Source organism: Hippopotamus amphibius, chromosome 12, assembly GCF_030028045.1.
Source record: "Hippopotamus amphibius kiboko isolate mHipAmp2 chromosome 12, mHipAmp2.hap2, whole genome shotgun sequence".
In the NCBI taxonomy this organism is placed as follows: Eukaryota; Metazoa; Chordata; class Mammalia; order Artiodactyla; family Hippopotamidae; genus Hippopotamus; species Hippopotamus amphibius.
This window is the reverse complement of record NC_080197.1, coordinates 98374683-98397524: the sequence shown is the minus strand read 5'-3', so window position 1 is coordinate 98397524 and position 22842 is coordinate 98374683. Positions and strand designations below refer to the sequence as shown.

At 38.0% G+C, this 22842-nt stretch overlaps 1 protein-coding gene across 7 annotated transcripts in view; it reads left to right on the top strand.

The window, feature by feature from the left end:
- The window catches only part of SARNP (SAP domain containing ribonucleoprotein), a 48478-nt gene that overhangs the window by 583 nt on the left and 25053 nt on the right, over nt 1-22842 (top strand). For all 7 annotated transcript variants that reach the window (XR_009048570.1, XR_009048571.1, XR_009048572.1 and 4 more), the window contains exons 2-9: nt 10166-10265; nt 12567-12613; nt 12840-12907; nt 16127-16178; nt 17006-17079; nt 17521-17549; nt 20029-20054; nt 21450-21518. Coding sequence is in view for 4 of the 7 variants with exons in the window: in XM_057704217.1 (XP_057560200.1) it covers nt 10166-10265; nt 12567-12613; nt 12840-12907; nt 16127-16178; nt 17006-17079; nt 17521-17549; nt 20029-20054; nt 21450-21518 (465 nt within the window). In the remaining 3 variants the exon portion in view is untranslated. The remainder of the gene's footprint in view (nt 1-10165; nt 10266-12566; nt 12614-12839; nt 12908-16126; nt 16179-17005; nt 17080-17520; nt 17550-20028; nt 20055-21449; nt 21519-22842) is intronic.

The following is a 22842-nucleotide window of genomic DNA, read 5'->3' as shown; positions in this document are numbered from 1 at the left end:
GGGTTGTGTAGTGCCTTCAACCTGTTCTGCTCTTGTGTCTCGTCAGACTGCATTACGTCAGTGGTCCCCTCCCCGTGGCCCCGTGCGGGGCCCGGGACCCCTTTTTCTTCCCAGGGTTGATGCTTCCCTGTCTGTTGTCCAAAGCTGAGATTCCCGGTAGCAGATAATGGCGGTTTCGTGTATTACTGTTTATCTAGGTCTCAAACGTGATCCAGAAAATGCTTCCACTCCGGTTCTTTTTAGGTGGGGTGACGCCCCCGAGGCAGACTTGGAAACCTGAGGAGAGGCCTCCGAAGATGGGCGTCCCCTTCGAGGCCTGGGCTTTAGGAGACCTTAAGAGGTAGTGAAGGCACAGATACCCCGGATTGGAAAGTTTTTCGAGTTCTTTCAACGCGGTTCTGCGCCCGCCAGCCTTCCCCCCGCCCTGCCCTCCACCACCCTAGAGACAAGTCACTCAGAGCTCTAATATTTTGGAAAAACGTTTCCAAGGTTTGGGTTACTTCTGTCCCATTTCATGTCGCCGATGGACCCTGCATCTCTTGGTCTCACCACTGGGTGACACTCAGTCACAGAAGCCGTGTGAAGTTGTGTCTTGGGAATCTTGATAGCTATTTCGTGTTTAGATTATTATTTTCCTGGAAGAAAAGAATCGTTTCTTTTAGGGTGAATTAAGAAAATATCTCGATTAGTTGTCCATTTGTGGTTTCCCAAGTAGTTTTCCCGTCACGTGTTTTGGTCACATCCTGGGGACCTTTGACAAACCAGGTTGATTTAGCCCAAGCTGAAAACTGATCCTTTAAAGTTTGATGAGCTTTTTTTTTTTTTAAAAAAAGGGTAAGGAGAGTAAGAGTATAAAGAGGTCCTTGTAATCACTTATTAGTTGACACCAATTAGACTTTCTGTGAAAGCTGATAGGTTTGTTATTCTTGGATTCTAAGCTGTACTAGTGGGGTTTTGTGTTATCCTGGAGTTACTGTTAATTTGGTGGTACTGAAATGTGTAGATTGTATCAGTGGTCTGCTAATAGAATGAGAAGTAAAAAATGTTGAGCAACTACTTCCATTATACATATGCTTACTTGTAAAAAATTATGTACTACTGTAGTGATGTATGTTATAAAATGAGCACAGAGAAGGAATTTTTGAACGAATGGGATAAAAAGGAAATATGAATAGAAGATCTAATATTTTCTTCCTATTAGTTCCATTTTTGAAACCCCTAGAGTAAGTCACCAGACTTGTGACTTGCCTTTATGGATTTTGTGTTGGATTATGGAGTTCTGCCTTCCATAAAAATATGTTTATGTCAGTTCTGTATTAAATTTGATTTTGATTGGATAATGTCCTCTGACCTGATTTCAGGTATTATAGTCTTAGAGAACATGAGGCAGTCCTGACAGCCTAAAAACGATTCACTTTTTTAATCGTATTTGCTTGTCTTTGCTTTTTCTCTAGAGCACTTCTTAACCTTTTGGAGGTCACAGATATCTTTGAAACTGTGATGAAAGGTATGAACCTTCTCCCCAGAAAAAGGCATGTACACATACTTTGCATGCGATTTAAGGGGCTTCATAAAATTACCTTGTAGCCCTGAGGAGTCCATGGACCTCTGGTTAAGAACCCATGCCTTTAATTCTGACTTCCAGGATGGTTAACGTTTGGTTCCACTGTTGGTCTTGATGGAGTGATCCTGACTTTTGGGTTGACCTGAGGTTTATCTCTTTTTTAAAAAAAAATCTTTCCGTTTTTATAAAGGGAATTGCAGGGCTTAAGTGTGGGGTCTCAGAGGAAAGGAACAAGCTTTGAAGTAGGAGGACAAATATAATCTACCTGAATTGATATGTAAATCCACATCAGTTGCAAATTTCTGAAGATTTTTGTAGAAATGGAGTCATTCCAAACACAGTTGGAAAGAGAGACTGAATTGTGGGTGAAAATGTCCTCAACTGTAATAATACCAGGTTTCCAGTCAGTTGTGAGAAAAGAGACTACAGAGGAGAGAACAAGAAAGGTGTACTCGTGTCCGAGTGCTGAGAACAGTGAAACATTTGTAATATTGAAGCATGAAGTGCATATATGTTGGTGGTTGAAGATGGTCTGGAAAGGAAAGTAGGTGAACTGTGTGACTGGAGGTATATTGGAGTGATACTGAAAAGGACTTCTAAGCTGTGTAAGTTGTTTGGTTTTTGTCATGTAGGCAGAAAGTGGGGAACCTTTGGAAACTGGAAAGGAAGAGCTGATGTGATCAGTTTGTGTTTTTTGTTTTGTTTTGTTTTTTTTCTTTGCAGTGCCACTTGCGGGATCCTAGTTCTCAGACCAGGGATCAAACCCAGGCCCTCGGCAGTGCCACTGGACCACTAGGGAATTCCCAGTTTGTGTTCTTTGGGCAGTAAGAAGGATGGGGTCTGGAGAGGAAGAAATTTCACCAGTTAGATTTTTATTAGAGTAGTCACTCTCCTGCTTAAAACCCTTTAATTATATCCCTGCCAATCTCTCCAGCTTAGTTTCTCACACTCCAGCTACAGTGGCTTTATTTCATTTCTCAGAATGGCTGTTCATTAATTGATAACATTTACATAGCATTTACTGTGTGGCAAACACTGGTCAGATCTGTTTGTATACATTAATTGATTTAATTCTCCCAATAATCCTAAGGCAGTAAGGTAAATGCCTGTGTTGTCTCCATTGAAAAATGAGAAAAAACGAAAGTTCAGAGGTTGGAAAACTTGCCCTAGGTCACGCAGCTAATAAGTGGTGACTCAAGTCCAGGCAGTCTGTCTCCAAAATTCCTGTTCTTAATCACTGTGCACGACTGCCTCTCCTTACCTTAGTATTCAGAACCTTTACACATGCTTTTGGCTGCAGTGCTCTTGCCATCCCCATCCCCCATACCTTTGTCTAATTAACTGTTATTTGCCCTTCAGATATCAGTCAGACATAATTTATCCAAGGGACCCTTGCATAGGATGGGTTCAGTCCATCTACACACAAGGTCAGACCACATTTTTAAAAATTAATTTTATTTTGGCTGGTTTGGGTCTTCATTGCTGCGCAGGCTTTCTCTAGTTGCGGCGAGCAGGGGCTACTCTTTGTTGTGGTGCATCAACTTCTCATTGCGGTGGCTTCTGTTGTTGCAAAGCACAGGCTCTAGACAGGTAGGCTTCAGTGGTTGTGGCATGCGGGCTCAGTGGTTGTGGCTTGCAGGCTCTAGAGCGCAGGTTCAGTAGTTTTGGCGCACGGGCTTAGGTGCTCCGAGGCACGTGGGGTCTTCCTGTACAAGGGATCGAACCCATGTCCCCTGCATTGACAGGCAGATTCTTAACCACTGTGAGGTGGATTCTTAACCACTGTGCCACCAGGGAAGTCCCCAGACCACTTTTTAAATGCTTTTATAGGACCCTCTACTTTTTTTTTTCAGTTAAACATTATGTATATGATCATTGATTGCCTCGCTTTGTTTCCTTACTAGATTGTAAGCTCCTTGTGGGCAAGAACTCTTTCTGTTTTGCTTATGATTATTTTCCTGTATCTAAGATAATGCTTGACACACAGTGGGAACACAATAACTGTTTATCAAGTGAATAAACTTACTGAGACCTGAAATAAGGTAGTGGCTTTTAGAATAGGAATGAATTTGAAAGAAATTTAGGATGTAGAATTGTAAGTATTTATAGACCAGTTAGATGTGGGAGGAATGAAAGATGACTCCGAGTAGTGATACCTTTAGTCTAAGTTGGGAGAAGGTGGAGAAGCCAGTCCTTGTGCAGGAGAGAAGATAAGTTCAGTTTTGGGCATAAATATCTTGAGATATTGATTTGGAGATATGTAGTAGTTATTTGGAAATGTAGGTCTCTTGCTCAAGAGCGGGAACTGATAATAAAGGTTTGGGACTTATTCAGAAGTATTTATGAATTGCCTACCATGTGCCAGCTACCGTAGGCACTGGGGATACAGCAATGAACAAAGCAGACAAAGTTCTTGTTGTAATGGAGCCTGTATAAATATAAATACACATATGTGTGTGTGTGTGTATATATATATATATATATGCTTGTATTTTACTAGGGATGGGCACAGTACATAAGTAAAATTTATAGTATGCCAAATAGTGATAAGATTTGTAGACAAAAATGGGAATAGGGAGTACAGGAGGAAGAGAAGGGTATTATAATTTTAAATAGGGTGACTGGGGAAAGGCCTCATTGAGAAGGTGATGTTTAAGCAAAAACTTGAAGGAAGTAAAAGAGTGAGCCTTGTGCAGAGTGTTGTAGGAGGACCTGAGAGGTGATCATTAGGACTCTGGCTTTTACCCTTAATCAGATAGGAGACCAAGGGAGGATTTTTGAATAGAGAAATGACATGTTCTGATTTAAATTGTCAAAAGATCTGACTACCTTGTTCAGAATAAACGCTAATGAGGTTCAAGGGCTGAAGAGTTTTTACAGTAATCTATGAAAGAAACACGAGAAGGGCTTAGATTCTAGATATGTTTTGAAGGTATAGAGCTGACAGGATCTGCCAGTAATTGGATTCTGGGAAGTGAAAAAGCCTTTGCGACAAGTGGAAAGATAAGAAGGCCAAAGTCTTCTTAGTGAATGTCTTAGTGAATATCTGTCTTAGTGAATATAACCTCCCTTATGAGAGGGTTGGGTGGAAGAAGAGCTAGTGAAGAAGCTGAGGAGGAGAGGTAAAAGGAGAATGGTGAGAGAGAGAGTGTGCACATGAAAGCAGTCCTTCATGTTGGTACTTAAAATTGGGCTTAAATCAGAGAGATCTGAGCTGGCATATTGGCTCCACAATTTTCTAGCTGGGTGATTTTTTTTTTAGCAAATTATTGAGTCTCTTTAGCCTCATTTTCTTAATTTATGAAATGCAGTCATAATACCAACCACGTAGATGTTGTGAGGATTAAATGAGGAAGTGATGTTCAAAGTACTTAGCCTTTTGCCTGGCATGTATTAATACTTGAAATTTGAGTTCCTATGATATGAAATGTTATGAATGATATAAAATGTCTCTGTCCTCAAAGGTTTACAAACCAGGTTGAGAGATAACATGAAAAAGATTTGAATCAAAATTCAAGATTAGTAAATTAGTAGAAATCACGGGGCCATGAATGGTTAATGTCAAATGTATAATGTAGTCAGTTGATCAGTCCTTTCTCTGCTGATTGGATAGGTGGCATGAAAAATGCCTTATTAATACTGAAAAATAAGATTTTTAGATTGATAGTGAAAATTTAATTTTTGAATAGGTGATTCATGCTGAACTTCACAATTTTAAAGGTGTAAAAGAGTATATGGTAAAAAGTTTCCCTCCTGCATGTGTCCTCAACAAACTTCTTCCCAGATTCAACTAGTGTTAACTTCTCTGTTTCTTGTCCAGGCATCTTGTGTACACATGTTATATGAGTGGTATGTATGTGTACATTATTTTTTACATTAATAGTAGTATCTTATATACAATGTTCCATAATTTTTTTTTTTAAACAGCCTTACTGAGATACAAGTCACATACCATACAATTCACTCAGTATACCTTGCTTTTTAAGTATTGGGTTGGCCAAAATGTTCCTTTGGTTTTTAAGTAAAAATAAAATACACATTTTTCATTTGCACGAAGAACTTTATTGAAAAACGTATTCACCGTTTTGTTCCATTACCTTCTGCCATTTTTCAGGCAAGTTCATAATTCTGTCTTCCCAAAACTTTTTATCTTTTGGAGCAAAGAACTGTTCCAGGTACCTTTTATAGTCTTCCAGGGAATTGGAGTTTTTTCCATTAAGAGAGTTCTGTAAAGACCAAAATAAATGGAAATCCAAAGGTGCAACATCTGGTGAATACGGTGGGTGAATCAGAACTTCCCAGACAAGCTGTAACAGTTTTTGCCTGGTCTTCAAAGAAACATGTGGGTCTTGTGTTATCCTGATGGAAGATTATGTGTTTTGGGACTTCGCTGGTGGCGCAGTGTTTAAGAATCCGTCTGCCAATGCAGGGGACATGGGTTCGAGCCCTGGTCCGGGAAGATCCCACATGCTGTGGAGCAACTAAGCGTGTGTGCCACAACTGCTGAGCCCGCATGCCACAACTACTGAAGCCTGCGTGCCTAGAGCCCATGCTCCGCAACAGCAGAAACCACAACAGTGAGAAGCATGTACACTGCAACAAAGAGTAGCCCCTGCTCGCCACAACTAGAGAAACCCGCACAGCAACGAAGACCCAACACAGCCATAAATAAATTTAAAAAAACAAAAAACCAAAAAAAAGATTATGTGTTTTCTGACTGATTCTGGACGCTTTTCGTCAAGTGCTGCTTTCATTTGGTCTAATTGAGAGCAGTACTTATTGGGATTAAGTTTTTCAGAAGGCGCTCATAATAGAGGACTCCCTTCCAATCCCACCATATATACAACATCACCTTCTTTGGATGAAGTCTGGCCTTTGGTGTGGTTGGTGGTTGGTTTCACTTCATTTCACTTGCCCCACAATCTTGTCCATTCCACATCATTGTACAGTATCCACTTTTCATCGCCTGTCACAATTTGTCTTAAAAATGGAACATTTTTGTTACATTTAAGTAGAAAATCACATTTGGAAATACAGTCAAGAAGGTTTTTTCCTGCTTAACTTACGTGGAACCGAAACATCAAAGCAATTAACGTAACCAAGCTGGTGCAAATGTTTTTTAGCACTTGATTTGGATGTTTTGAGTATGTCTGCTATCTCTCGCGTAGTGTAACATTGATTGCTCCCAGTTAATGCCTCAGTTTGATCGTTATCAACTTCAGCTTGTCTACCTGACCGTGGAGCATCGTCCAGCGAGAAATGTCCAGCACGAAACTTTGCAAACCACTTTTGACACATTTGATCAGTCACAGCACTTTTTCCATACACTGCACAAATCTTTTTTTGCATTTCAGCTGCATTTTTACATTTCTTGAAATAATAAAGCATAATATGCCAAAAATGTTGCTTTTTTTCTTCCATCTTCAATATTCAAATTCACCAGTTTTGATAAGTTTTTTCTTTTTTAATGAACACTCGTATGACAAGCTGTCACAATACAATCAAACAAAATAGTTACGAATGAAGTGAAAGACAGCTAAGCACTACTAGAGTCATCTTACAGAAAAATCCAAGTGAACTTTTTGGCCAACCCAATATGCTCTTTTAAAACATTTTAAAGTCAAATGCATGTAAAAGTGGGTAAGATTTGATATTATAAGTTCTCATTTGAGGCTTTAAAAGGGTTTTGTTCTACTACTAATGTAATTGTGCCAAAATGAAATGTGTGAAACAACTTCTTTTTTAGCCATTTTGTTTTTACTCATCTATTTCCCTTCTGAAATAATGTCCCACTGTAGGAGCAGAACCCACAATATAATAATAAAGTAATATAGCAGTGTGTGTGAAAACTATAAGTAACATTCTCATTTGATCAGAGAAGGGGATGTTGAGGTGCTTAGACTGCTGAAAGTGCCAGACACCTGAGGTTAGGGACTGGGAGGCAGCGGAGAGCTGAGATTTCAATGACCAACAGCAATGGCAAGGTCAGAGGTCAACAGTGGTGGATGCTATCCACGCTGAACAACCAATTGTACCAATCTGTCAGCTTCAAGTCTACTGTATCAGCATCTTTGCAAAATCCATCACTGACTGTCTATTTCCCTGTCATCTGGAAGTTTTTGTAAACTTTCATCTGTGTCTGCACACAGTTTTGGGAAGGAAGGAGAAGGGAGGAACAGCTATGTTAGAAAGTTGAATTTTGAATTGCCTGAGTATTTACATTCCTTTTCCTTAAGTGGTATTAATGTACTTAAACCAGGAAAAAAAAAAAAAGGAATGGACTCTTCTGGGGAAGATTAGGAGTTACAGGAAGTAAAGGAATTGTATTGTTTTGTAAACAAACAGCCAACACCCTCTAAACACACTGCACACAGTAAATGATGTATTTAAAATGTTAGATGATCTCTAAGTGCTAGGATTACATAAGACTTTCATTTTCTTCTATACTTTCCAGAATTTTTAAACTATTCTACAGTGAACATAATACTTTTATAACCAACAAAGCTCTTTTTTTTTTTTTCAAAGCTCTTAAAAGTGTAGCTAAAGTCAAAAGATTTGTTCTCCAGTAAACTGAAAGAAAATAAAGTACCAGCATGGGAAAGATCAGATTCTTACTTAAGAAATGGACCTTAGAGATCACTTAGAGTCTAGATGCTAGATTAATACTGTTCACTGTATCATTTGTAGACCAGTGCTCATCCATGAACTAATTGTTACTGGTTAATGATGAGCTAAGCTAAAAAAATAAGTAAGCTTTTAGAAACTTTTATAGCAGTTTGACATCACTGTTATATCTAAGTGTATGACCATTTTTCTAGTAATTGATTTTATTGTTTCTTTACAAAAGTATTGGTCCACAACTTGGTTGGAATGCTATAAAAAGTTGGCAGCCCTATCAGTCTGCCTATTTAAAAATATATTGATCTGGAAATTCAGAAGTCTGAGAAGCAGTGATTCTAATCTTGTCTAACCCTTCACGCAGTGTCTAATACTTATAAGGTGTTACTAGCTGCCAAGCACTATTGTAAATGCTTTACAAACCTTTGCTGGTTTAATCTTCATAACAGCCTTATGCTGTAGGAACTGTGGCATTATCCCCATTTCATAGGAAACTGAGGCACAGAGAGGTTACGTTACGCACCCAAGGTTACACAGCTGTAGGTGGTGAAGCTGGAATTTGAACCCAAGGTAGTCTGACTTCAGAGGCTATATTATGCTTTGAGTCACTCCACGCTTTTAATGGGTGATTACCTACCATGTTTCTCAATAGAGGGTGTTATTGGCTTGTTCGGTGGAACATTTTTCCACATAGCATCACTCCCTGTCCCACTCACTGAATACCCAATCAGAAAAAAAAGAGCCTCCCTCTCCGTTTCCAAATGTTTTCTTTTGTTGAAAACCTTCTAGAGATGACCAACATATTCCCTTAGTTGTAAAGTTCTACTATAGGAATCTGCTTTCTAACTTCTATTGGTGGTTTTAGATCTGTATTTCGAAATTAGTAAAGTCTTTTTTCAGGATAAATATCCATTTGTGCACTGATCTGCGTGTAGAATTTTTGGAACCTTCCTTTTCCTGGTGGTTCTCCTTGAATCGGTGTGTCATTATGTTCCTTAAAATGAGAATTGAGCCCAGTAAGGCTATTACATCATTTAATATAGATTCTGTTTTTTTACTTACCCTTAACCTAGAATTACTTTGGTAGCAAATCATACTGTTAACCCTCTTTGTACTTGTAATCATCTAAAATCCTAACTGAGATCTTTATTCTTTGAGTTATTATTGAGCCAGATCTTGTTCATCTGGTTTTTTAACAATTTAAGTTTTGAATATAAGTGTAGCACTTTGTAGGTATACCTTATTTCTTCTAAATTGAGTCTTCATTTTGGCTCACTGTTTTCCCTGAAGAGCCAGTGACACCTCTGACACCCCCATCCACCCACTTTTAGTTCTGTCAGTAATCCATCAATTCTTCCTCCTATTGTCTGCAAAATTGATGTGTACCTGTTATATCTTTAGTCAAGTTACTGATTTAAAAATCATCAGTAGAACTCTGTGGCATGCCATTATATATTTTTTTCCATTTTGGCAAAGATCCTTTAAGAGATTCATTGTTGACATTAAGCTAGCTATCACATCTACCTGATTCTGTGATGGTCAGACTTGTATGCACGTATATGGCAGATTGCAGTAAAGGATCTGGGATAATAGTAAGGAGAATCTGCTTTTAGATAATTAGATATTCTTAAAGATTCATTCTATCCTTATATGAGCTGGTACAATAATTGTTTGGGAACACCCCCCTCCCCTGAAATAGCTAAAGATATATATATTTTATAGATGAATGAATAGATCAGAATTTTATTAAAGTAGGTTTGTTCTTCCCCATCTGTTACAAAATTCCTCTTGCATATTGAATATTGTTAGGGGGAGGTGGATCATCTTTATGGTCCTAGAAGCTTGGTGGGATTAAAAGCAGTAGTTTGAGGTTGAACTTTCTTTTCTTTTTCTTTCTTGTGAGACCTACCTCTTCCCCACCCCCTCCCCCACCCCCCAAGTTCATTCTGTAAATTAAGGAAAAGCTTTATTCTTTTTTCTCAGCTTGCTGAACTGAAGCAGGAGTGTCTTGCTCGTGGTTTGGAGACCAAGGGAATAAAACAGGATCTCATCAACAGGCTCCAGGCATATCTTGAAGAGCATGGTGAGTTCTTTGTGGAGGCAAAGAGTGATGTGAGTGAGGGGATTAATTTTTAGGCTCTGCCATACAGAAGATTTCTTCTTTTCCTTTAGTTTGATGATGTAAGATTTTGATTAACTCTATGAAGAAAACTCTTGTCATCTAAAACAGTGGTTATAATGAAAAGAAATACCCCCCTTTTAAAAAGGCATTGTGATATTATTTCGACAAATTATTTTAAAGGAAGTATGGGAAAGCAAGTATCAGGCTGAGACTTTGAAGATTTGAGGTCTCATTCCTTTTGTACCAGAAATTTAGTAGGTAACTTTAGATAGCCAGTGTTTTCATGGCTGAGTGTCTGTTCTGGTGAGACAAGTGTCTCTACTCTTGAAATCCATAAACCTAGGTAATCTCTGGTCCCTTCTAGCTCTGACAGTCTCTAATTCCACTTGAAAAAAAAACAAAAAACACACTTCATTTAAGGCATGCTATCATCCCTCTCTAATTTTATTTATTCTGTTTTATTCCCATTCCGTTTACCCCAGCTCCCTTAGGCAACTATTCTACTGTGATATATATATATATGTTTTTTTATAAATTTATTTATTTTATTTATTTATTGGCTGCATTGGGTCTTCTTTGCTGTACATGGGCTTTCTCTGGTTGCTAGAGCAGGGGCTACTCTTCATTGTGGTGTGCAGGCTCCTCATTGCAGTGGCTTCTCTCTTGTTGCGGAGCACGGGCTCTAGGCACATGGGCTTCAATAGTTGTGGCGCATGGGCTTAGTTGCTCCGTGGCATGTGGGATCTTCCTGGAGCAGGGCTCGAACCCGTGTCCCCTGCATTGGTAGGCAGATTCTTAACCACTGCGCCACCTAGGAAGTCCCTGATATATATTCTTTGTCTTTGTCAAGCATGTAGTGTTGTTTGGTCTACTGTAATTTTATGCAATTGGCAATGAGCATAGCCTTACTTTATTGCACACTTTTTTTTCTAAGTACTGTGTTTTTTTAAGATGTATTTGGGGGCTTCCTAGGTGGCGCAGTGGTTAAGAATCTGCCTGCTAATGCAGGGGACACGGGTTCAGTCCCTGCCCCAGGAAGATTCCACATGCCGTGGAGCAACTAAGCCCGTGTGCCACAACTATTGAGCCTGCGCTTTAGAGCCCATGAGCCACAACTGTTGAGCCCATGTGCTGCAACTACTGAAGCCCATGCGCCTAGAGCCCATGCTCCGCAACAAGAGAAGCCACGGCAATGAGGAGCCCGCGCACCACAACGAAGAGTAGCCCCCGCTCACCGCAACTAAAGAAAGCCCACGCACAGCAAAAAAAAAAAAGACCCAACACAGCCAATAAAATAAATAAATAAATAATTTTGTTAAAAAAAAAAAACTGTATTTGTATGAACTGTGAGTGAGTGGTCCATCTAGTCTATTGATTCTAATTCCTGCATGGTATTCTATGATGTATAGAATTCACCACATTTTATTTAGTTCATCTAGTGACTGACTCCTATATTGCCTCCTGAACTACTTTCATATTCCTTTATATTACATTTTGAGAGTCTTTTGTGGATATATACCCAGGAGTGGGGTTGCTAATAAATATCTGTTCATAAATGTGTACTCAGTATGGCTAAACACCACCAAATTGTTTTTCTGGATTGCTCTAAGTATCATCAGCACATGAGGGTTTCACTGTCCTATCAAGAGGCCTAATTTTTGCCAATCTGTTAGTAGTTTCAATTTACATTTCTCTAATTATTAAGAAGTTTAAACATTTCTTTTGTTCATTGGGTTCTTTGGGTTTCTCCTTTGCCCATTTTTCTGTTGGGGCTCTCATCGTTTGCTTGTTAGTTTGTAGGCATTTCTTCTATGTTCTTGTGACTATTACCACGTTGGTTTTAGACACCAGTATCTTTTGTCATTTGTTTCTTTTCCTGTGGTGTCCTTTCCTGGTTTTGAAAAATCATTTTTTTTGCGTAGTGCTTTTGCTTCTGGGTTGTGTTGTTTGTTTGTTTGTTTTGTTTGTCTTTTTTAGGAAATTCTTCCCCACCACTAAATTCTGCCACGTTACTTTTTATTAATGTTATAGTTTGACCTCATGTTTTGCTCTTCGGTCCAACCAGAGTTCAACCTCATATTGATGTTAGATAGAGAATATAGTTTTGTCTTCTCCATGTGGAGCAAATTTTATGAGCATCATTTCTGCCTTCATTATTGAATTTTATTTTGGGAGAGCAAAATGATTATAATTTTAGCCTAAGTACAGTGATCAAGATGGTTTTGTAGCAGGGCTTGACCTGAATATTTTAATATTCTTTAGCTGAAGAGGAGGCAAATGAAGAAGATGTACTGGGAGATGAAACAGAGGTGAGTTGGAGAGAGTAAGGTTAGTCACTGGCTTGGCAATGTGCCACTACCTTGATCACATTGCTGAACATCAATCATTAGAGGGCTTAAATGCTGAGTCGTTAGGGGAGCATAAAGGGGCAACGAAGGTTCTGAAAGACTGGTTTGTTTTGAAGTTCTCATATTCTTCTGTTGACAGGTATTTAGTCTTGATTTATTTTAACCATCTTGTTTCATTTGATTTTAGGAAGAAGAACCGAAGCCCATAGAACTGCCTGTCAAAGAGGAAGAACCTCCTGAAAAAACTGTTGATGTGTAACTATCCCTTTTTTATAATGAGTACGGATCAGATGGTTCTGGACTGTTTAGTGTTTCACTCTATTTACCTGTTATACATTCCTATTGGCTTTTTCATTTCTCATTAGATCATACATTTTCAGAAAGGTCTAGTTCATTTCAAGTACATGGTCCCAGTGAAGCAATGTAAGTTTGTCTCTGGGTTATGTAATAGGTAATTAGGACCAGGAGACTTCAAGCCCAGATAAAATTTAGTTCTCATAGCCTTTGTTGTATTACCATAATAGATGATTCTTTCTTTGTAGAGAATCATGCAGATTTTCTGTGTAGAAGGAATTTTGTAAGGGAGGAGGGTGCTGAGCAGAGGTTATGTCTCAAGTAACACTTTTCTCTTTTCATTTTTGGTTTACAGTGGGGGGGGAGGACAAAGTACTAGAGTGAGAGGTAGATCTTGATTTATATAAATTATTCCACAAGGTTGATCATAAACATCTATTATTTGGGGTTTCCCCACAAATGTCTGGCCATCTTATACTCCAGCACATTAAGAACAGTTGAATCCCTTTTAACGTTTTTGTTGCTGTATTAATAGCTGTATTAATTGTTTAATTATAAAAGGCAATATGTGTACTAATAAAAAGTCAAACAGTACATAGAGGAGCATATAAATTAAAAATTAAGTACCCTTGTCTCCACCCCCACCTAATTTTCCAGAGGTTTTCAATGTATTCTTTTGGAATATTTTATATGGTATCTGTGTATGTGTATGTACAGATACATATGTACGCACATGATGCATATTGTGAGTTTCTTGATTTTTTTTTCCCACATATGGAGATCTTTCTATATCATCATATAATGTCCTTATTTAAATATTAGTTATAGGGACTTCCCTGGCTGTCCGGTGGTTAAGACTGCAGGGGGCACAGGTTCGATCCCTGGTTGGGGAACTAAGATCCTGCATGCTGCGTGGCGTAGCCAAAAAAAAATTAGTTATATAGTAGGCAAGGTTCTAAGTGTTTTGCATGTATTCTCACTTAATCTTCACATCAGCCGTGTGAAATGGGGATAATTATCTTAGTAAGTGATAGGTCTCTCTTTTTTTTTTTTTTAAGCTTGTTATGGGATATCACAAGCATATACAAAAGTTAGGAGAATAGTGTGTAGACCCCCATGAACCCATCACCTAGATTCAGTTTTTATCAACTTAGAATTTTGTTCTTTCTGGCAGCTAATAGTACTCCATCCTGTGAATGAACAGTAATTTCACCAGTCTCCTGTTGATGGACATTTAGATTATTCATAATTGCAAAATATACAGTGCTGCATGTCCTTATACAACTAATTTTATATTTATGCAAGTATGTCCAAAGGGTAAATTTCTAGCAGTGGATTTTCTGTGTTAGAGAGGCTGTGCATTTAATGTTTTATTAGGTTTTATCAAATATTACTACTTTCTAATGCCATTTAGTTATTGTCTATCATAGAAGCTTTATGGTTAGATATAATACCTTGAGAAAATGGCCAATAGGATAGCTTTAAAATAGAGACGTTTTGGGGACATACGGGGCGAGAAGGAAGATGAAGTAAATACAATGATAATTGGCCTGTGTGGGTTAAAAATAATGAGTTTGAAAATTTGTAGTTTGTTATCTTAATGTAAAATATATAATTTTTTTGCTGAGAGGGCTTTAATTTTATCAGGGAAATTCTGAACAAAGAAATTGAAAGTGTGTGTGGGAAGGGTTGTGTTTTTGCTTGTTAGAGGGATAGTAGTGGTTAGACTAAAGTATGTGCAAAAAGATTCTGGGGCCCTGTAGGTTGGAGAATGTTTTGTATTTGACTATAGGTAGGAGAGAAACTTCTCAGTCAAGAGAAGAAATTTCACATGAGCTCCAGAATATGATGTGTGTTGCTTGAGCTTAATTGTGCCTGAGGGACTTGGAACAGAGCTGAAGGAAGCTTCGTCTCTCCGGTTCCCTTTCTGCCATGAGGTGTACTGATGGGAATGTGGAGGAAGTCATTAGCCGGTGGTTTGGTGGAGAGGACTGCTATTTTAATGGCATTGGACTTCAAGTAAAACATTAAACTTCAGTGTCCCTTACTGCCTGAACAAAACACAACGTCAGGGAAGGAAAGATGACTAGGAAATGGAAAGAAATCAGAAATTTCTTTAGAAGTCGGTATATACAGGGCTGATTTAGGTCCTTTGAACATTCAAAAGGTGATCCCCTCACTTTGTCTTTTGCTTGAGGTTCTCCAAAAAGGTACCTCTGTTTCTAGTTTGATTCTACCCCCAACCCCCCCAAACGCGGGCTGTTAAATATTGCAGGACTTAGTTATGGTCAGCAGGGGGCTCCCATTGCTTATCTGTCAGTCCAGGGACCTCCAACAAAAGGATAGAGGAGAGACTAAGTTCCTGTTCCAGAATTGCTTCCTCTGAAAATGCCATTAAACCATTACTACCTTTCAGGGCATCAAATGGGAAAAGTGTCCGGGATATTGGAACAAAAGCCGCCTATGTCTCTAAATGAGGGACCTTAATGAGACTGGTTATGACCCACAGTTTTATGGGAGTTGTTTGGTGGAGGGTTAATGCCCTTCCATTTATCCTGGGTACTTCCGAACTTTGTCTCCCACCCCTATGGTCCCCCCCTCTTTTGTTTTCTCTTAAACCTTTTGACTAGTAACTTACCATGTTTTCTTAATTCAGACTCCCCTTAGTTTTTTTTCTTCCCACTCCCTTTGGCATTTTTATTTGTCCCACTTTGACTGTTCCAGCTGGAGCTATAGTCCCATGGGAAATATAAGGGATTTGTAAAAGAAGGAAACCAGACCTCCTAGAGCACTCATTAATTGTGAAGAATATTGAGAGCTGGTATTTAAATGAGGGTTGGAGGTGTAGTAATTAGTCCAGAAGTACATTTAAAGTTCCTGAAAGTAAATGAAGTGATTTCCAGTGTCCTTTGAGCATTTCCCTCAGCCCAGTATATTTAACCAGACTTGTTTCTTGGTTGCTTTCTTAGACTCTAGCAAAGTGGCTTGGTCTGTTGTTTGAACTTTTTTATCAATAGATGACAGTTCAAGGAACTAAAGATCTAATGGGCGTCATGTTTTTTGGTCTAAGGGGTGGCAGAGAGATATGGGACAGAGGACGTGATTCAGGTGAATTCTTATACAATTCTAAGGTTTTGGTTTAGAATATCACTTTTCTGATTTTAAAAATCTCTTTTCCAGGGCAGCAGAGAAAAAAGTAGTAAAAATTATATCTGAAATACCACAGACTGAGGTAGGTATTCTTTCAGAAGAGCAGCCTATGTATATCTTTGTTTTCTTACCCTTTATTTTGTGTCATCACTTTAAAATATTTACTCATAGGCAGAAAATCAGTGTTGACAGATTTTGGTATTGAAACATTTTCCCACCAGCTACACTTGGGAATATGTTTGGGCTGGCATAGTCACCTTTGAGGCCCTACTAGTCTTTCTGTATAGTATTCTGGTCTTAGTGGTAACTCGAGATGTTTGCAGACTAAGATTAGAGTTTGAGAGGATTGTACCTTGGGAGAGATGAAAAGGTACAAGGAAAGAAGTCACTCTGAAGTTACTACTAGCTAGCTGGTGAGATTGAAATTTTTCTGGATTTTGTCTCAAGATCTCTGAAACTAGGTTCCAGTCAAGATCTGTGGATTTTTTTGTACTTTCAAAGTAGAGATGGCATAGGACAATGCTGCCTCATTTCTAACTGAAAGAGTACAACTAGTGTTGGAACCAAGCTGTTCCTTTGATCCATTTTCAAAGGTTGACCAAACACAGCTTTTGTCTTCTTGGCTAGATGCAGAATGTGGGTTTTATTTTATTCCTTCCCTTTTGTTTTTGAGGACATGAATGTAATAATAGTCTTTTTGTGTTTGCTTTCTGGAAAGGGCTGTTGAGTTAAACCCTGGGATGAATGCAACCTGATATCCTCTACGATTGTCAGTGTAACTTAGTTTAGACCTTAAGAAATTATTCCCGATGTTCTAAAGATAAGTACCTCTAAATGACTTCTGTCTTAAAAAAAGGAAACCAGAAATTGAATTTTTCTCTTTCTCTTCTTTTGTCTATTATCACTTAGAGGATGCAGAAGAGAGCTGAACGATTCAATGTACCTGTGAGCTTGGAGAGTAAGAAAGCTGCCCGGGCAGCTAGGTGAGTGTTCCCAGCCTTTTAGACCTGAGATAGTGATAATATGAAGGTAAGGGAATGTGTTCCTAGGTTTTAAATATAGTTGTTGATTTTAAGTAGAACAGAGGCCTTGGTGAAAAGAAATACTCTCTTGGGTCTGTTCAGAACATATCTGCTGATTGGATGTAATAGTTATAGATTGGGTTTTATTATCAAGCAGAGTTTTTATAAGTCAGGAACTGACTGCTACTCCCAGTTCTGATAAGGCTACCTTTTAGCTTATTCTCTGGACTCTTGGTGAGAAAAAGAGTCAACTGAACCTCTTTCATGGGGTTGTTAGAATTAGCTAATGATTGCAAGGCTTGAGATCACAAGCCAGAAGTGCCATATGTACACTTGACACGGATACAGACAACCAGGAGTGTGAACGGCTTCCTAAAATTTAGCATGTTTTTCTTTCTACAGATTTGGGATTTCTTCAGTTCCATCAAAAGGTAAAAATACAGAGACTTCTGAGAAAGTTATCTTTATGTTTTTACTTTTTTGGCACAACAGATTCCTTTTCTCCAAATTAGGGTAAACTTGTTAGCTCTAGAAGCCTTTAAGAGGTTACTATATTCACTTCTTTGCTTTAGGTAAAACCGTACTTAAGCCTTCCTGGGCAATTTAGAGAAGGTACTAAAGTTATTAGAGGATAGGAGGAAGTGCCGACATTTGTTTTCCTTTTCTTGGATATCTTCAGAGAATTTTCTAGTACCTTCTTTATTCTGGTGTCTCAAATCAGCATGTAATTATTGTGTACCTGTCTAGTGTTGCACTGCCTAGTGTGAGTGGCAAAAGGAAAAAAGGAGAGCGTCTTTTACCTTCTAGGAATTTACAAGGAAATAATCTTGGATATGTGTAAAGACTTAGCCAAAAGGATTGTCACAGCGTTATTTATAGTGATCAATAACTGGAAACATTGTAATACACAATAGAGAATTGGTTGAGTAAATGTGTACCATGGTGCGGTTAGCAGACCATGAAGATGTTTAAAATTATACTGAAGAATATTTGTCAGACAGATAAGTGGAAAAAGGAAGTTATAAAATATTTGTAGTATGTTCCCATTTCCCAATAAAAGTGCATGTATGGATAGGAAAAAATATTACAGGGGTATACACTAAATTGATAACATTCATTATCTCTGGTTGGTGGAATTTTGAGTGACTTCTTTTGCTTGTCTGTGTTCTTAAAATTTCTACAGTGAATATGTGTTTGTAATAAATTAGGGGGAAAAGTTATTCATTTTAAAAAGAATATAGTCCCTGTTCTCAGAGACTTTAAATGTAGTCAGTCTTCTGATCCAATGCAGACTTCCTAGTGACCTGTTAGTAGTGTCAAGTCTGTTAAGAAAATGTTCTCCAGAGATCTTGTAGACTTTTGCTATGCTGTTTGAAAGACCAGCAAAATTCTGGTCACTGCCACTACATGCTTCAGAAACAGAAGATTTTGTGACATTTAGTTATATCAAGAGAGAGATAACAGGATTGGTGATGGTACAACAAAAGTTTTTATTATTCGGCTGTGCTGGGTCTCAGTTGAGGCATGTGGGATCCCTGATCAGGGATCGAACCTGGGTGTCCTGCATTTGGAAGTGTGAAGTCTTAGCCACTGGACCACCAGGGAAGTCCCCAAAATTTTTTAAAGATACTATTAAATGGAGCTATTTGAAGAAAGACAAAAGTTAAAATTAATACTTAGCCTAAAAAGGAAAATCAACCAATAAAATAATGTGTAGATAACATTCATAGTGTTAGTCATATAATCCTAGAACTACAGAGTAGCTCTTAAAAGAGTAGAATGCGGCAAAATTTAAAACGAAATACTATTTTATGAGTGAGAATATAAAAATATGTAACAGTTCCTAGTACATAGGTTATGGTAAAAGTCGAGTCCATACCTGAAAGTTTACAGGGAAAGTTAGGGAACCAATTACAATATTGAGATTGCTTAAAATAAAATTCTGAAAAGTTTAAGTAAATAATTATTGACTAGATTAGGGTTGGGCCTACAGGTTAATATACTACTTGCTTCTTAGTGATAATTTCAAGACAGAGCATTGGCTTTAAGAAGCCATAATTTTAATTCGTTATAATAGGATAGCTCTGCTGTTTTGTCCAGATATGATGTTTTTCTCTTTTTTTTAACAGCTGTATTGAGATATAATTCATATATCATATAACTCATCCATTTAAAGTATATACTTAGTGTTTTTTGGTATATTCACAGGGTTGTGCAGCGATCATCATAGTCTAATTTTAGTACATACTTATCACCCCCAAAAGAAACCCCATACCCATTAGCAGTTTTCTCATTTGTTCCCTGTGCCCCCCTAAGCAACCACTCAGTTTTTTTATATGTAAATTTGCCTTCGTATAAATGGTATCATACAGTTCATGGTCTTTTGTGACTGGCTTCTTTCACTTAACATAATGTATTCCAGGTTTATCCCCATTTTAGGATGTAGTATTATTTCCTTTCTTTTTATTGTTAGATAATGTTACATCGTACTGCTGTACCACATTTTATCTACCCCTCAGTTGATGCACATTTGGGTTGTTTTTTAGTTTTTGGCTACTATGGCTAATGTAGCTGTGAACATTCATATACAGGTTTTTGTGTGGATGTGTTTTCATTTCTCTTGGGTGTATACCTAGGAGTAGAATTGCTACGTCATATGGCAAGCTCCATGTTTAACTTTTTGAGGAACTACCAAACTGTTTTCCAAATTAGCTGTACTATTTTATGTTCCCAACAGCAGTGAATGCAGAAGTGGTCTCTAGATGTAATCTGTGCCTTTTCTTTATCTTCATGAGATAAAGGACATTTGTCCTATATATGATTTCTGTGCTGTCTAATTTGATTTGAAGACTGTCAACTTTCTTTGACTTTTAAGAATACTAAATAAAACTTTTTTATTTATTTCTTTAGGCCTGTCATCTGACACCAAGCCTATGGTAAGAAATCTTTTTTTTTTTAAACCTTGAGAGCCAAATCTTAATTCTATACAGTTAGTTTAAAGTTAGAAATTTCCGTCTTCTCCCCAGATCATAGGAAACTGAGATCATATGTGTTTGGTGACTGTTTTCAGTACAGTGTTTTATGTCCTGAATAGAAAGAATTGTTTGAGGTACTGAAAGGTCAGGAAATGCTGCATCTTCAGAGTCATTATAAACACCTTCCTTCCTACCACTCCACTTGAAAAAAAATGGATAGGTTTTGGTCACTAGAGGATAGTCCATATTAACGCTTTGTTTTATGGTGCTGGAGTTGTAGGCCTCATCCAGTGGCTTTGGATCATGTTTAACTCTTAATTACCACAAAAGCATCTGTGGAAGCAACTTATGAGTTCTATTTTGTAGATACTGGTAATTTTCTTTTTTTCTTTTTAAAATTTATTTATTTATTTTTGGCTGCATTGGGTCTTTGTTGCTGTGCACAGGCTTTCTCTAGTTGTGAGCTGGGGCTCCTCTTCATTGCAGTGTGCGGGCTTCTCTTGTTGTGGAGCATGGGCTCTAGGCATGCAGGCTTCGTTGCTCCATGGCGAGTGGGATACTCCTGGGCCAGGGATCGAACCCATGTCCCTGCATTGGCAGGCAGATTCTTAACCACTGTGCCACCACGGTTAAATACCTGTTAAATACCAGAGAATAAAGACTAGGATAGTACGCCTTCTGGACCGTTATGACTTGTCAGTATGTTTAGAAAATGCAAACAAATGCTGTGAAGTAGTTTAGCTTTATAAAATCCTGCTCTTAGAGTTACAATTCAATAATGTAAGTGAAAGTAAAATGTTTTAGTAGTAGTAGAAGTTAGTAGCAGTAGTAATAGTGATGTCCCAAATTATTCTTAAGTCTTATATATCAAGACTTCCAAGAAGAAAGGAAGAAAATTGAATTGGGTACTGGTAGTAGAGTTGTCTTCTGAAGAATGGAGAGCTGCAGTGATAGTTTCTTTTTGCTAGGAGATAGAGTTTTAAGAACTACTTGCAAAGGCTGTGTATAGGAATTAACAATTTTGGACATGAATGATGGACCTGTTTGGAGGTGATGATTTAGACATTTGTTTGCTTTTTCAAGTAGTGTTTGGCCTACTTTGATCTTAAACCCTCCTTTGGCTTTTGCCACCTTTGGTGAATGAAGGAGGCAGGGCTGAATCTTTCACTGCATTCCAAGGGAGGCCTTTTAATAATTAATGGCACGGATGAGTGCTGCTTAGTTTCCTAATTTGGCACATAGGGTATCTTTGATGTTGTATAGGTTTATTTGAACTCTTAGCTTTGTACCATAGTTTGTGCCTTCTGTGTTTTCTGTTTTGATTTTCTAATATTTTTTTTTCCTATGTTTTTGTAGGTTAATCTGGATAAGCTAAAGGAAAGAGCTCAAAGATTTGGTTTGAATGTTTCTTCAATCTCCAGAAAGGTAAGGTGCTATTTTTGCATCATTAGACCAGCTTGGGGCTACATGGTTTGGAAATGACTGTCCCAAGAATAGAACCGGCTACTCACACTTCATTAATGCAATCCTTTGACTGTCACTTCCTCTCACTGACTATTGATTACATTCTGGTAATTGTTTCACAAAGTTAATTGTTTTGTTCCACAGATAGTTTGCATAGCTTCTATGCTGGCTATTAGAACAAGATCTATATTTCTCTTTGTTAAGTTGTTGAATTCAGTGATGTTACATCTACTGTAACTTCTGGTATAGGCATAATGAAAATTGAATAATCAGGGGAAGACAGTCCTATCTTTAGATCACAGGTACCTAAAAATAAAATTTGGATGTTCTATGGAACAAACTGAGAAAATTATTTCTTTCTGCCACTCTGCTAACTGATACTGCTTAGTTTAAGCAAGGTGACTGTGTTGACACCATGCTGTGAGGAGTGATCAATTCTACAGGGCATTGTTGTGTTTGGAGTTTTGCTAGTCACATTGGAGAAAATGCTGAGGACTCTCCTATTTGCCTAGAGCTGGTAGTCTTTTAATCTTTGTCCTGTGAGAATGAGAGCATGTTTCTTGGTTGTTGAAGTGGTGGTAGGATTAAGGGAAGACTCAGAAAAACTATCATTAGAAAAAAAAAAAATTTCCTATTCCAGTATGGAAGCATTTAGCTCTCTAGAAATCCATTGGAAAAAACTGACCTGACAGTAGGTGTATTTTTGCTCAGAAAAAAAAAACCCAGCATGCAAAAGTAAGCATTCGTTGTGTCCCTATGGGACTCATAACCTTGCACACAACTGTGCTTCATCTTCCTTACCTTTGGGTTACATTTTTTATGTTTACCAGAAATATAACATCAAGTCTTTTTGCCCAATTTGATGCTGAGGCCATAGGTATTCAGTAGGAGTATTTGGTGGTTTATGTGGAATAAAATAAAGGAGTTGACAGGTAGGCAGATTATGTGATTCTTAAGCCACATGCAGCTTAATTGGGAAGGATTATTATAAACCAAAAGTCATTTGTGTTTTGCAAGATGGTCAAGGGGAAGGGTGCCTTGGATCTATGGCCCTGGTTACCATCTATCTCCTTCTTTTGTATATGATGCCTAGTATCTGAGAATCTCAACAATAACTTCACTCCTGTAGGGAATTATATGAGTTTATGTGTTGGAGGACCGAGGGAGCAAAAGGTACCCACTGAACTGAGAAGGTATCTTTTTTTTTAAAAAAAAAAAAACTCAAAAAACATTTTTTTTTTTTTTTTTAATTTAAAAAAGTATTTAGAACACATAAAACAAGGCA